This window comes from Nanorana parkeri, unplaced genomic scaffold (assembly GCF_000935625.1).
Source record: "Nanorana parkeri isolate BGI_ZX_2015 unplaced genomic scaffold, ASM93562v1 scaffold532, whole genome shotgun sequence".
In the NCBI taxonomy this organism is placed as follows: Eukaryota; Metazoa; Chordata; class Amphibia; order Anura; family Dicroglossidae; genus Nanorana; species Nanorana parkeri.
Window position 1 is genome coordinate 87,332 of NW_017306800.1, and position 13,701 is coordinate 101,032.

The 13,701-nt window shown below is 44.5% G+C and overlaps 1 protein-coding gene across 3 annotated transcripts in view; it reads right to left on the reverse strand.

Moving 5' to 3' along the window:
* USP15 (ubiquitin specific peptidase 15) overlaps positions 1–13,279 on the reverse strand; it is a 77,356-nt gene extending 64,077 nt beyond the window's left edge. For all 3 annotated transcript variants that reach the window (XM_018561599.1, XM_018561597.1, XM_018561598.1), the window contains exons 1-2: positions 13,155–13,279; positions 2,896–3,023 (exon numbers count right to left, since the gene is read on the reverse strand). In XM_018561599.1, the coding sequence (XP_018417101.1) occupies positions 2,896–3,023; positions 13,155–13,243 (217 nt within the window). In that variant the 5' untranslated portion in view covers positions 13,244–13,279. The remainder of the gene's footprint in view (positions 1–2,895; positions 3,024–13,154) is intronic.
* Positions 13,280–13,701: the final 422 nt, after the last annotated feature.

The following is a 13,701-nucleotide window of genomic DNA, read 5'->3' on the forward strand; positions in this document are numbered from 1 at the left end:
GAATATCGTGCAAAAGTAATTGCAGTAAGTGCTGCAAAAGGGGCCCAAACCAAGTACTGAGTACATATGCATGCTTGTACTTTTCAGAGGTCCGATATTGTTCTATGTACAATCCTTGTTTTATTGATTGCATGTAATAATCTACTTTTTTGAGGTTGTAGATTTGGGGTTCTTGGGGTTTTCATGAGCTGTAAGCCATAATCCTCACAATTATGACAAATCACGGCTTGAATTATCTTGCTTTGCATGTAATGAGTCTATCTCATATTTTAGTTTCACCTTTTAAGTTGCATTAGTGAAATAAATGAACTTTGCACGATATTCTAATTATTCGAGTTTCACCTGTATTATGGTACACCCTGAAAATGGGTGTAACATAGTCCCAAATCTAAACTTAACCTTTAACGCCACTTTTGCATTCATGCAGCTCCATATTTTTATTATTGTGTTTCATAAACAGCATTGTATACACTTATTCTATTCGTCACCCGTGAATTAGATTATCATCCCTGGTCAATAACTACTCAAACTCGCTTGGAATCTGTTGTTATGCAACCAGGTCAAAATTAGTGTGCAAGTGTACTCGAGTTCGGCCACAACTGTCACTGCCACACTCCTCTCCCGGCCCAATCAGTTGTGGCCGGGTCATTCCTTCCCCACAGTTAAACGTCACAAAGGGGTAGGGAACTCCCCTGCCACTTTGTGAAGTGTAGCTGCGGGGTGGAAATTGCCCCAGCCACAACGGATTGGGTAGGAAGGCGGTGTATCAGTGAACTCGGGCAAACTTGTTGGCTGGCACCAAGCTCCCACACATCACTAAACAGAATGAACCACTGCCTTGTGCTAGGAAAGAGAAGTGAATTGCAGTTATTATTCAGACCTACCAATTAGAAAAGAGCTTGCAAGTGTAGGAAGAAAATATATCTGTCCCTACGAAAGTATAGTATATACTTTCAAACTATGCACTGAAACAAGCATTACAAAACAATCATTATAAGGTTATTTACACTAAGATGATCACAATCATGTGAACAGCTAGACAAATTGAAAAGACCATAGTTTCCCTAAAAATAAAAAAGAAAGCACTGAAATCACTTTCCGAAAAAACAGTATTTCCCAATGTCCAAAAATAATGTTACGTCAAAGGTTCAAATATCACCAACATTTTAAAAGCGGTGACAGCCTCATTTGTCTGGTATTGCTTTTGAGCTGCATCAGCATGTCGGGATGAAATAATACACATTAGATGGTTAACTACAGTGCTTTGCATAAGTATTAACCCCTGGAATATTATATTGTGACAGCCTGACATTAAAGTGGATTTAACTGGGATTTTAGGTTGCTGCACAGTCAATGTCCAAGATGTATAAAGTTTTTCAATTATTTACAAAAACAAACCTGAAAATCTTGATTCCATAAGTATTCACTTTCTGTCCTGTGAAACCCCTAAATAAGCTCAGGAGCAACTAATTGCCTTTAGACGCCACATAATTAGTTGAAAGGGGTCCACCTATGTGCAATTACAGCATCACAATCTAAAAATGAGATCTGGAGAAGCAACAAAAAGGATTTTGTTATATTAAAAAAAAAAAAAAAAAAAAAAAAAAAAAAAAAAAAAAAAAAAAAAAGGAAGAAGATTGCAAGCTTTTAAACAACATCAAAATGTCATATATTGCAGCTTACCAATCCTTAAACGTAGCGGCTGCATTTGTTTTTTTCCAAGCTTCTTTTACACCTGGTGATTCTGCCAGTAACACATTTCCTGTCCTAGGGTGACAAGGCTCACTCACCCTACTTTATCAGGACAACAGAAACAAAACTACAGAACCCCTGCCTCTCCATAACAAAGATTGGAGACGTTCTGTTAGTCCTGAGAGATAATCCAGGACAATGTAAAAGATAACAATGCAGAACAGGCAGAGAGCACAGGAAGTTGTCAGCTGACAAGATTTCTGGTAACATTTTGCCTTGATGCTTTGTGTGGCAGAAAAGCAACACTGCCCATCACATAACACTATCCGCTTTGGTAGTATCATCCTGTGAGAATGATTATATAAGCAGGGACTGGGAAACTGGTTAAGGACAAGATGGTAATTCCAGAAGGAAATTTGTTTCAGTGTCCAAGAAACCAGGGTGGAGGCTCATCTTCCAGCCAGGCAATGTCCCTAGAAACAGTCAGCTGGAGTGGTTTAAAACCAAGAACGTAAAATGTGGTAGAAGGGCCCAATCAAAGAAAATTCCTGTTGTAGATGTGCGAAGTTGGCAGAGTTAACCCAAGAGAGTTACAGTGGTAACTGCAGTCATAGGTGATTCTACAAATGAATGACTGAGGTTGAATATTTATTTGAATCTTAATGTAACAGTACAAAATGTGAAAAAGTTCTAGATGGGGGTGTTGAAAACTAATGCAAAGCTCTGCAGTTCTGGGAGCTAAAGAAAATGAACAATGAATTAGAGTAGATCATAGAAATAAAATAGAAAGCCCTGTAACTAAAGGAAATGAGTAGTGAGATTTGTGACCTGCCTTAGGTTGTTTTCTGCTCCCCGCCTTCCTCAGCCACCAGGAGCACAGAAAATACCCATTATTTCCAGGTATTGAGGAGCACATCACTCCCTTTTTTCCCCATATGACAATACTGTTACTTGGTGATCGGCCCAGCTTTGTCACATTGGGGTTGCGAGAAAGTCCTCAGACTTGTGCGCCTAAAAGCTTACACAGGGTGTCCTTTCCTTGCTTCCTGTGGCTGAATGGAGTGGTGGGGGACCAACAGGAAGGTAAGTATGTGCTGCAGAGGAGGACAGCATTAAAGCCATATGAGACAGGCATTCCAAAATAATGTAACATATACAAGTCACAACATTTTCATTGCAAAATCAAGAATATTAGAGAATGACCTTTGAGGAGTCCCGAGTTATCAATGGGACCTGGATACACATTCTGATCTCCCATCTGATACTTGTCCCAGCTGTCAAAACCCACATACTTCTTCCACTGCTTGAACCAACGACTGTCAATCAAGTACCTGAACAGAGAGCATACACAGAGTTACATCAAGCACAGTCAATATACTGGATCCTAAGAAAATGTTAAGAATATGTAAAGTATATCTAAAACCAATAAGAGGAAATGTCTCTAAACTAAAAGGGAAATCCCGGAACCGCTGTCCTTCCTGTTTCAGTGACAGGTTTAAATTTTGGTTTCCCCATCACTTTCTGTCCCAGGGACTATGGTCACCAGGACAATAGAAAGAGTGACTCTCCCCATCAGAGACACGGCGGTCAGTTTTGGGTTTAGATATAATTTAAATACAGTTTATCAATCCATTCCATATAAAAAACCCTTAGTCTAACAGTCATGTTTATTTTTCATATTGTCGCAGACATGCACTTTTATATGACAAATGGAAAGCATTTGCTTATTAATCAACAGACTACATTGAAATTTCATTCCTAAAGTAGAACATAGCAATTTCAGAGGACACTTTCCAGTGGGCACTTATATCACACTAACACCAATATGGTGTTCATCTGCAAGTATATGGATGGTGGATCTGTGATCTCCTATTTGCTTGTAACTCTTCTGTGTTTGTTTTTTTAATTTTTTTTTACTACATTTAGTCCTCTTTCAGGCAAGCAGGGCAATATGTAGAGTGGGGAAGCCGCTGATCGTTTTGATCTGGGCGGCTTGTATAGCAACCTGCTTGTCACTCCACCCTCTACAAGGTCTGTCCCACCTGCAGCGTTTTTCAGGGTCCCCCAGAATAGGGGGGTCTGGGGGACCCGATACCATGGCAAATTACTTCAGCATGGAGAGCAGACCGGAGAATGTCTGTTCTCCGATCTGCTCTGTGATCAGTGAGACAGGAGCGCTGTACTCATAGCCTTCCTGTCTCAGCTGTAAAGGAGAACCTGTCACCTCCAAATGCTATCACATAGGGGATTGTTATCCCCTGTGTGATAGCAATAAAGTTAAGTGGGGAAAAAAAGTGATAAAAAAATAAAAAAAGATAAAGTAAAAAAAATTAAATAACAATTAAAGAAATTAAATCAACCCTGCTGCCCCCGCCATCTGCATGCGAATAAACGCACGTGTAGGGCATTGTTCTGCGTGCTGCCCCCATTCCACTGTGTGCCATATTGTAGTAGCAGGCAGCAGTGCTCTCTAACATGTACAACGTGCATTAAAGTGTAAGTTCACTTTTCCAAGTAATTTGGGAAAATGGAATTACCAGCTCAAATGTGGCCCCCTCTCCCCACCTCCCGCTATACTTGCCCGTTGGTACAGGTGTACTTTCTGTACCCCCATACTCCCATCCAGCACAGCCTTGCGCTATGGATATTTGAGCGCAACGCAAATTGCGAGTAATCTTTGGTCGGCACGATCAAGTGCACTGTCCACAGAGAAAGTCATCGGATGAAACACGTCTGGCCGGTGCTTGGTGATGTCACTCCGCAGGAAGGAATCGAGCAGTAGGATTTTGAGCCGGCCAGAGCGGTTTTTATCTATTTGGATGAACAAAATTTTTTTATTTATGTAAGTGCATATTGGATCTTAAATAAAGCTGGTTTTAAGTAAGAACTACACTATGAAGCATGTGTATGTCTGTATTTGAGCCCTAATAGGAAGGTAGTGTGAGCGGTGCCCGTGGATGGAGGATCACAGTGAAGAGATAAGCTGGTAACCCTAAAGGTGCCCATACACCTTGCGATTATCGTACGATAATCGCGGTAAATCCCGCAATCGTATGATAATCACAAGGGGTATGGAAGGCGTGCGACTGTTTCTACTGTACGAATGTCCAAGGACCTGTAGCACACCTTACCGGACTTCCCATGTGGAAAAATGGGTGCTCGCAATGACTACGGATGGCGCCGTATCAAGTAAAATAGTTATATATAGATGTCATCAGCACTCCAAATATGACAGAATACGTCAAGGTTTTAGTGAATCTTCATTTTTATTTTTGAAGTCACTTAAAGTGGAAACAAGCGCTTTCGGGGCCGCACAGGGTCCCCTTCATCAGGCTTAAAGTGAACATGTTTATTTAATTCTTACTTTTGTAGGAGTACGGTTTGTATTCACAATTACGTGTACTTGTTTGATATGATACATGTATTATATTAAAGGGCACTTATGTATAATGTGGTAATAATATTGAGTATGCTCATAAACTAATTCTATTGGTTATATACATACATGCGTTCAATTGCGTAAATTATGCCAGTGAGCTCATTACGAAAACAGGTTTGGGGCATTTTAATTTGATGCCCCTGAATGTTGCTCTAAAATACAGATCTAAACACTACAATGTGCTAAAAAAGAACTGTGATCAGAGGCATTAACAAAAAAGAAATGACTCAAAAGCTTTCTTTTTTCTGCCTGTGTGCATTAGGCCTTAAGCAGAGCATACCAACTACAGATAACATTTCATGCCTGTACTCGGAAAGTCAAATAATGATGTATGAGGTAGTAACCCACAGCAACCAAACAACATTCATCTTTCACGAGCCTATGGTAAAAGTCTAAAAGCAGTCATCTACTTAGGTGCATTGTGTTCGAGTAACAACAACTGTCTAAAATAAAGTAGATGTACAAAAGTAAATCAATCCCTTATTTATGGACTGCAAGTCTGTTGGTATAATTTTGATGATGCAAATGTAATTTTGGCTCTCAGAACTGCTGTGTACTATAGAATCCCTGCCAAGTTCTCATTTATGTGTCATGGAATATTAGTGGCCATCCTTTCTGTGAACTATGCTTTCCTTCCTCTTTTAAAAAGGAATAAGAGAGAACATGGACATTGAAAAAGAACTTTAAGGGCCCATTCACACCACATCCAGATCATCTGCAGAACAGACCAGATAGTTTCCGGACCCAAAATGCATCCTAATATATCCCTATGCTATTTCTGGCCTCTGTTCACACCAGCATAGTCCGACCAGACCAGACAAATACTGCATGTCTCATATTGTCTGGTCTGGAGTGCACTGGAACTACGGGCAGGTTCACACCATTTTCCGGACCAGATCTGGTCCGGAAACAATGTGAACCTGCCTTGAGGTTGAATTTAGCAAGACTGGAGCAGACACAGTCTGGAGCAGCTGTGCATGGCAACCAACCAATCAGCTTCTCTATTCAGTTTGTTCAGTTATGATTTGAAAATCAAAGATAAAAGCTGATTGGTTGCTGTGCACAGCTGCTCCAGATTTGATCAATTCCCCCCACTGTGTTTACTCGATGCTTGCAAGTATTCACTGTAAATAAATATATTAAAGTGACATTAAATTCAGGAGTTAAATCTTAAAAAAAGTATTAACACAAATGTATCTTATTTGTGTATCACTCGGCTGTAGATCTTCAAATCATCTCTGAATTCATGCTTACGCGGTCCTTCCTTCTGGAGGGTGACTACTTTTGTTCCCCGTGGTCCCTGTGTGTCTTGTAAAGTAGTCACCGCTCCAAGCTCGCTCCTTTTATTAGTTAAGGCACTTTAGCTCCTGAGTTTAGGGTCACTTCAAAAAACATTCCAAGTTAATACAAATAGCACAAAAATGACAGACAGTGAGAGAAAATAACCAACGTTCCTGTGATGTTAGCTGTACATAATAAAATTCAACAGCCTGACATCACCATATTTGCTGTAATCATAGAAACTACACAGCAGCAAAGTCAATAAGCCAAGGGTGGACATATTAATATGGAATTCAGGAGCTGGTCTGTCCAATCCAGGAGCCAACTCCACTGACAACTAAAGAAAACCTCAAAAGCTAGGTGCTCGCTGTCATTTGTAAGGGGCATTAGCTACCAGTGATGTCCATGGGCTTGGCTCCATGATGTTTGGCCAGCTTGATGCTGATTGGCCAGGAAGCCAGCTTCCCAGGAAATCAGCATCGAACCGGTTGCTTGGCTGGCTCGATACTGATTGGCCGGGAAGCCGCCTTCTCAGCTAATCAGCATGGAGCCAGCTTCCTTGCCAGTGAGGAAGCCTGGAGGTAGGTCATTACCAGCCGCCCGGCTTCCTGATTGGCCCGGAAACCAGCTCTATGCCGTTTGGCCGGCTTGATGCTGATCAGCTGGGTTCCCGGCCAATCAGCATGAGCCAGCTTCCCGGCCAATCAGGAAGCCAGACGGCAAGTCATTACCCACCGCCTGGCTTCCTAATTGGAAAGGAAACCAGCTTGCGGCACTGCAGGTCAGAGGAAATCTCCCACTGACCGGAAGTTCCAGTATCGGGGAAGGTTTCAAAGCATTTGGCGAGTACGAATACTCAAATACTCGGTATCAGCACCGATACTAGAATCGGTATCGGTGCATCCCTAATTTAAACAATTAGTATAGGAAAAAAAACAGACAATGACACCATCTTCAGTTTCTTCTACATTGCCAATGACTTAATACTTTGTATAAAATATCACAGACGTATTTGCACCACTTTTTATTTGACGCTAGTGTTTGAAGGTCATTTATGGACATGGACCGTGTAAGGAGGTGTACTTTTACAATCTAAATTGCCAAGTCACCGGTCATAGGTTGCCAGCATTCCGTATAAACCTTTATATAATAGATTTGGACCTTCACAGTGAAGTGACATGCCTGCCTCCAGAGAATGCATGAGTTTCTAAAACTAGATTTAGGATATATATGGCAACTAATGTTCTGAAGCAATGATAACATATCTGTCCTTGCACTTGACAAGGCCTACATGTTAGCTCATTGAAAGCAGCCCACATCAGAAGTACTGTCCTATAAACAGTGAGCTGTTAAAGGAAACCTGTCATGAGGAAAAATTAAAAGCAGAAGGGGGGCTGCGGTTCCACTTAAAATTATATTTTCCTGGCTGTCGTGCTAACTGATGGTGGCAATGCTTTTGTAGTAATTGAAACAGAACAAGTAGTTCTAGTCATGTGATCCAGAAAGGGGCAATTGGATCAGCACTGGGGCTGCAACTAACTATTATTTTCATATTCAATTAGCTGGCCAATTCTTTTTTTTCGATTGAAAATTAAATACACAAATGGAGTGTTAGAAACAAAGTTTTTTTAAGTATCAAACTGCATGCACATTTTTTGCAATCACACTGCACTGGATCGTGGGCTGGAGGCGCGTTTTGAGTGCCATTGAAATGAATGGCACCACAATACATATCTTGTAGCGGAATTGGTCAGGCTGAAACCAAAAATTACTTTTCCCATTTAAAAAAAAAAAATTGTATGTATTATATTAGACATTTTAATTAGTTTAAAGGAGAACTATGAGATGAGTGATTTCCACTCACCTCATAGTTCTAAGATTTAAAATAATCTGCATTATAAAACTCCAAGCCAATACAATATAGTAACCAACCTTTTTTTTTAAATAACACACCAAAGTTACTCTTACTCTGGTGCACGCGGCGATACCCGACATGTGTAGCTCAACTGTCGTTTTCATTCACTTCACTAGGGAATGACAGCTGCCTGCTGAGGCTGCTATTGCAATTAAAAAAAGCCAATAGCAGGCTGGTTATTGCTACCAGCCACTGGATGGGAAACTCGACGCCAGATTTCTACAGCCAGCAGAAGAGAGGCACGGGGCAGCATTGGAGGCACGGGGACATACTTCCCATTACCATACCCTTAACCCTCTCCACACATTGCCCATTCATATACCCTTCACACTGCCCTTCTGCACACATTGCCCATTCATATACCCTTCACACTCCCCTTCTGCACATATTGCCCATTACAATACTATTTACACTCCCCCTCTGCACATACTGCCCATTACCATACCCTCCACACTCCCCCTCTGCACATACTGTCCATTACAATACCATGCACACTCCCCCTCTGCACATACTGTCCATTACAATACCATGCACACTCCCCCTCTGCACATACTGTCCATTACAATACCATGCACACTCCCCCTCTGCACATACTGCCCGTTACCATACCATGCACACTGGCGGTTACCATACCATGCACACTCCCCCTCTGCAAATACTCCCCATTACCATACCATGCACACTCCCCCTCTGCAAATACTGCCCTTTACCATACCATGCACACTCCCCCTTTGCACATCCTGTCCATTACCATACCATGCACACTGCCCCTCTGCAAATACTGCCCATTACCATACCGTGCACACTCCCCCTCCTAAAATACTGTCCATTACCATACCATGCACACTCCCCCTCTGTGCATACTGCCCATTACCCTACCATGCACACTCCCCATCTGCACATACAGCCCATTACCATGCCATGCACACTCCCCCTCTGCACATACAGCCCATTACCATACCATGCACACACTGCCCATTACCATACCATGCACACTCCCCCTCTGCACATAGTGCCCATTACCATACCATGCATACTCCCCCTCTGCACATAGTGCCCATTACCATACCATGCACACTCCCCCTCTGCACATAGTGCCCATTACAATACCATGCATACTCCCCCTCTGCACATAGTGCCCATTACCATGCCATGCACACTCCCCCTCTGCACATACAGCCCATTACCATACCATGCACACACTGCCCATTACCATACCATGCACACTCCCCCTCTGCACATAGTGCCCATTACCATACCATGCATACTCCCCCTCTGCACATAGTGCCCATTACCATACCATGCATACTCCCCCTCTGCACATAGTGCCCATTACCATACCATGCATACTCCCCCTCTGCACATAGTGCCCATTACCATATAGCTCGCGGTATACTGAGCTTAGGGTAACGGGAGGACGCTAGTTTGTGTCCTCCCGTTACCCTAAGGAGAACTATGGGGAAAAACACTGACCGCATAGTTCTCCTTTAATGGATTTAAAATAATCTGCATTATAAAACTCCAAGCCAATACAATATAGTAACCAACCTTTTTTTTTAAATAACACACCAAAGTTACTCTTACTCTGGTGCACGCGGCGATACCCGACATGTGTAGCTCAACTGTCGTTTTCATTCACTTCACTAGGGAATGACAGCTGCCTGCTGAGGCTGCTATTGCAATTAAAAAAAGCCAATAGCAGGCTGGTTATTGCTACCAGCCACTGGATGGGAAACTCGACGCCAGATTTCTACAGCCAGCAGAAGAGAGGCACGGGGCAGCATTGGAGGCACGGGGACATACTTCCCATTACCATACCCTTAACCCTCTCCACACATTGCCCATTCATATACCCTTCACACTGCCCTTCTGCACACATTGCCCATTCATATACCCTTCACACTCCCCTTCTGCACATATTGCCCATTACAATACTATTTACACTCCCCCTCTGCACATACTGCCCATTACCATACCCTCCACACTCCCCCTCTGCACATACTGTCCATTACAATACCATGCACACTCCCCCTCTGCACATACTGTCCATTACAATACCATGCACACTCCCCCTCTGCACATACTGCCCGTTACCATACCATGCACACTGGCGGTTACCATACCATGCACACTCCCCCTCTGCAAATACTCCCCATTACCATACCATGCACACTCCCCCTCTGCAAATACTGCCCTTTACCATACCATGCACACTCCCCCTTTGCACATCCTGTCCATTACCATACCATGCACACTGCCCCTCTGCAAATACTGCCCATTACCATACCGTGCACACTCCCCCTCCTAAAATACTGTCCATTACCATACCATGCACACTCCCCCTCTGTGCATACTGCCCATTACCCTACCATGCACACTCCCCATCTGCACATACAGCCCATTACCATGCCATGCACACTCCCCCTCTGCACATACAGCCCATTACCATACCATGCACACACTGCCCATTACCATACCATGCACACTCCCCCTCTGCACATACTGCCCATTACCATACCATGCACACTCCCCCTTTGCACATACTGCCCATTACTATACCATGCACACACTGCCCATTACCATACCATGCACACTCCCCCTCTGCACATAGTGCCCATTACCATACCATGCATACTCCCCCTCTGCACATAGTGCCCATTACAATACCATGCATACTCCCCCTCTGCACATAGTGCCCATTACCATACCATGCACACTCCCCCTCTGCACATACTGCCCATTACCATACCATGCACACTCCCCCTTTGCACATACTGACCATTACTATACCATGCACACTCCCCCTTTGCACATACTGCCCATTACCATACCATGCACACTGCCCCTCTGCAAATACTGCCCATTACCATACCGTGCGCACTCCCCCTCTGCAAATACTGTCCATTACCATACCCTCCACACTCCCCCTCTAACCATACTGCCCATTACCATACTCTTCACACTCCCCCTCTGCACATACTGTCCATTACTATACCATGCACACTCCCCCTCTGCACATATTGCCCATAGTCATACCCTTCACAGGACTGAGGCATCAGCATGTCAGCCTGTACTCTAAATTGGGAGCAAGCAGTCTAGGGTGACAATGCTGCTCCTGTATAAATGCACAGTCAGTGACTGTTACAGAACAAAAGACCATAAGCGCACAACTGATACTTGGACACTGAAAAATCACGGGCTATGAATTGTGGTGTGCAAGCTCTCACTGACAGGGAGAGGACCCTGCAAATTCAAATGGTAAACAAAAACAAACAAAAGAGAGCGCTACTACCTGATTGAATGGCGTCTATTCATGAAGGAAAGAACACATGTGTGTAACTTCCAGTTTGTAGTCCAAAGCCGAATGCTGCAGCAGTGGATTGATGAGGGGGCGATGTGAGGTTTCTTAGCGGCACGCGTGCACGGCTGGCCAGGCCGGGCCACGGCGGCTAAGAGGGGTAGGACATTAATACAGTCGTCACAGCTGGACTGGTAAACTGCAATATATTCAATTTTTGCTTTTGGGTTTACATGCACTCTAACCCGTTTGCTTTCTCTGATGTAACTATGTCAGCAGCAACGCTGGTACTTTTTCACCTTGTGAAGCCAATAATCACTTCTACATTGCAGACGAAGGTGATATCTGCCATGTTTTCTGAGCTCACCTGGAGTTTACCAGCACATGTGGCTGAAAAGTGATGGGGCCAGAAGGTTGCCAACACCCGTGGCTGGAAAATAATGGGATCTGGAGGTTGGCAGTACCGGTGGCTGGAAAGTAATGGGACCTAGAGGTTGGCAGCACCCGTGGCTGGAAAGTAATGGGAACCAGGAGTTTGCCAGCACCTGTGGCTGGAAAGTAATGGGACTGGATGATTGCCAACACCTGTGGCTGGAAAGTAGTGGGACCTGGAGGTTGGCAGCCATGGCAGGAAAGTAATAGGACCGAGAGTTTGCCAGCACCTGTGGCTGGAAAAGGATAGAACCTGGGAGGTTGCTGGCACCTGTGGCTGAAAAGTGAGAGGAGCAGGAGGTTGCTGGCACCTGTGTCTGAAAAGTGAGAGGACCTGGAGGTTGCTGGCACCCATGGCTGGAGGGAGAGAGGACGAGCAAACTTCAGTGCAGTTTCAAGGCAATGAGGCTGACAGGAAGTGGACTGAATGATGCTGGGCATCGTTCAATCTGGAAGAGTGCTGGCACTGGGGGCTGCATGGCGAGTCTGCTAGGGACATCACCAGAAAAGAGAGTATTGTAGCTGAAGCTGCTCTTTAAGGGCAGGACAATGGGATTTTGTTTTTTTTTACTGGACTTGTGTTTTAAGACTTGGTTCATTTTATACATTAGATTCTCCTCACTCCCCGGCATTCAGATGAGTTCCCCTTCTGACAACAGTACTCAAGTAGCAGCAGACAGGTTGTTTGTGAAATCCCCCCACATCCTCGTATACTGTACTGTATGAGTTCCCTGACATCATGTTGGACACCACTGCTGCCATACGTGTCTTTTCAGCTGTTTGCTCACAATTAAAGGGAACCTGTCCGGCTGCCACTGCAGCTGCCCTGTTTATGCAGGCGGCACATGCTGCTCTCCAGTCCTGCAGGCCCCTCGGGGGTCACTGGAGGTTAGCAGACAGTAGTGTCTGGGCTCGGCCACACAATGATCATACATTAGCAGGTGACCCCGGTGCTCGGCTCAGCGTTGCCGGGACTTGATACAGATGTTCGCTCCGACACGACAGTCTCCCAGTCACTGCAGCTGACAGCCTGTCGACCTTCAATCCGAGCGCCATCACCTGCCCAGGCCCCCCGTCCCCGGCCGAACCGCACTTACCAGGTGTCCCCTCTTCGAAGCGGGGTCTTCAGCAGCGTTGACACTTCTGCTCTCTGAGTCTCCAGATCAACCACTCCGCCCTCCGCCATCTTCCTGCACTGACAGCTGCGCGCTGCATTCTGGGAGTGACGTCACTGCTGGGAAGTAAGGGGAACCGAACGAGCGGCTGTGTGTGCGGTATGAGTGTGTCTGGGAATCACCGGGGACCATCGCTGGGAGGTGGGCTACACCAGGATAAGCAGTGCCAGGCTAAAAGCAGGCTCATGTATATATGTGATCAGCTTTGCTGAGCTCACTATTTTATCAGCCTGGATAGTGATATGGTAGCTGACATTGGGAATTCTGTTGAACTTGGCCTGTCATCTTTATCCTTTCTTCATTTCTTACAGAGTTATAAAGCTGGCCATACACTGCTCCCATTCTGGCCCAGTCCTGCTGACTTTTTCATCAACTTTTGTCAAAGGAGATGGCCAATCAGCTGCAGTCAAGCCCCTTTCACGAGAGCAGTCCAATCAGGTCCACCTATCAGTTTTTTAGGTCTGATCCA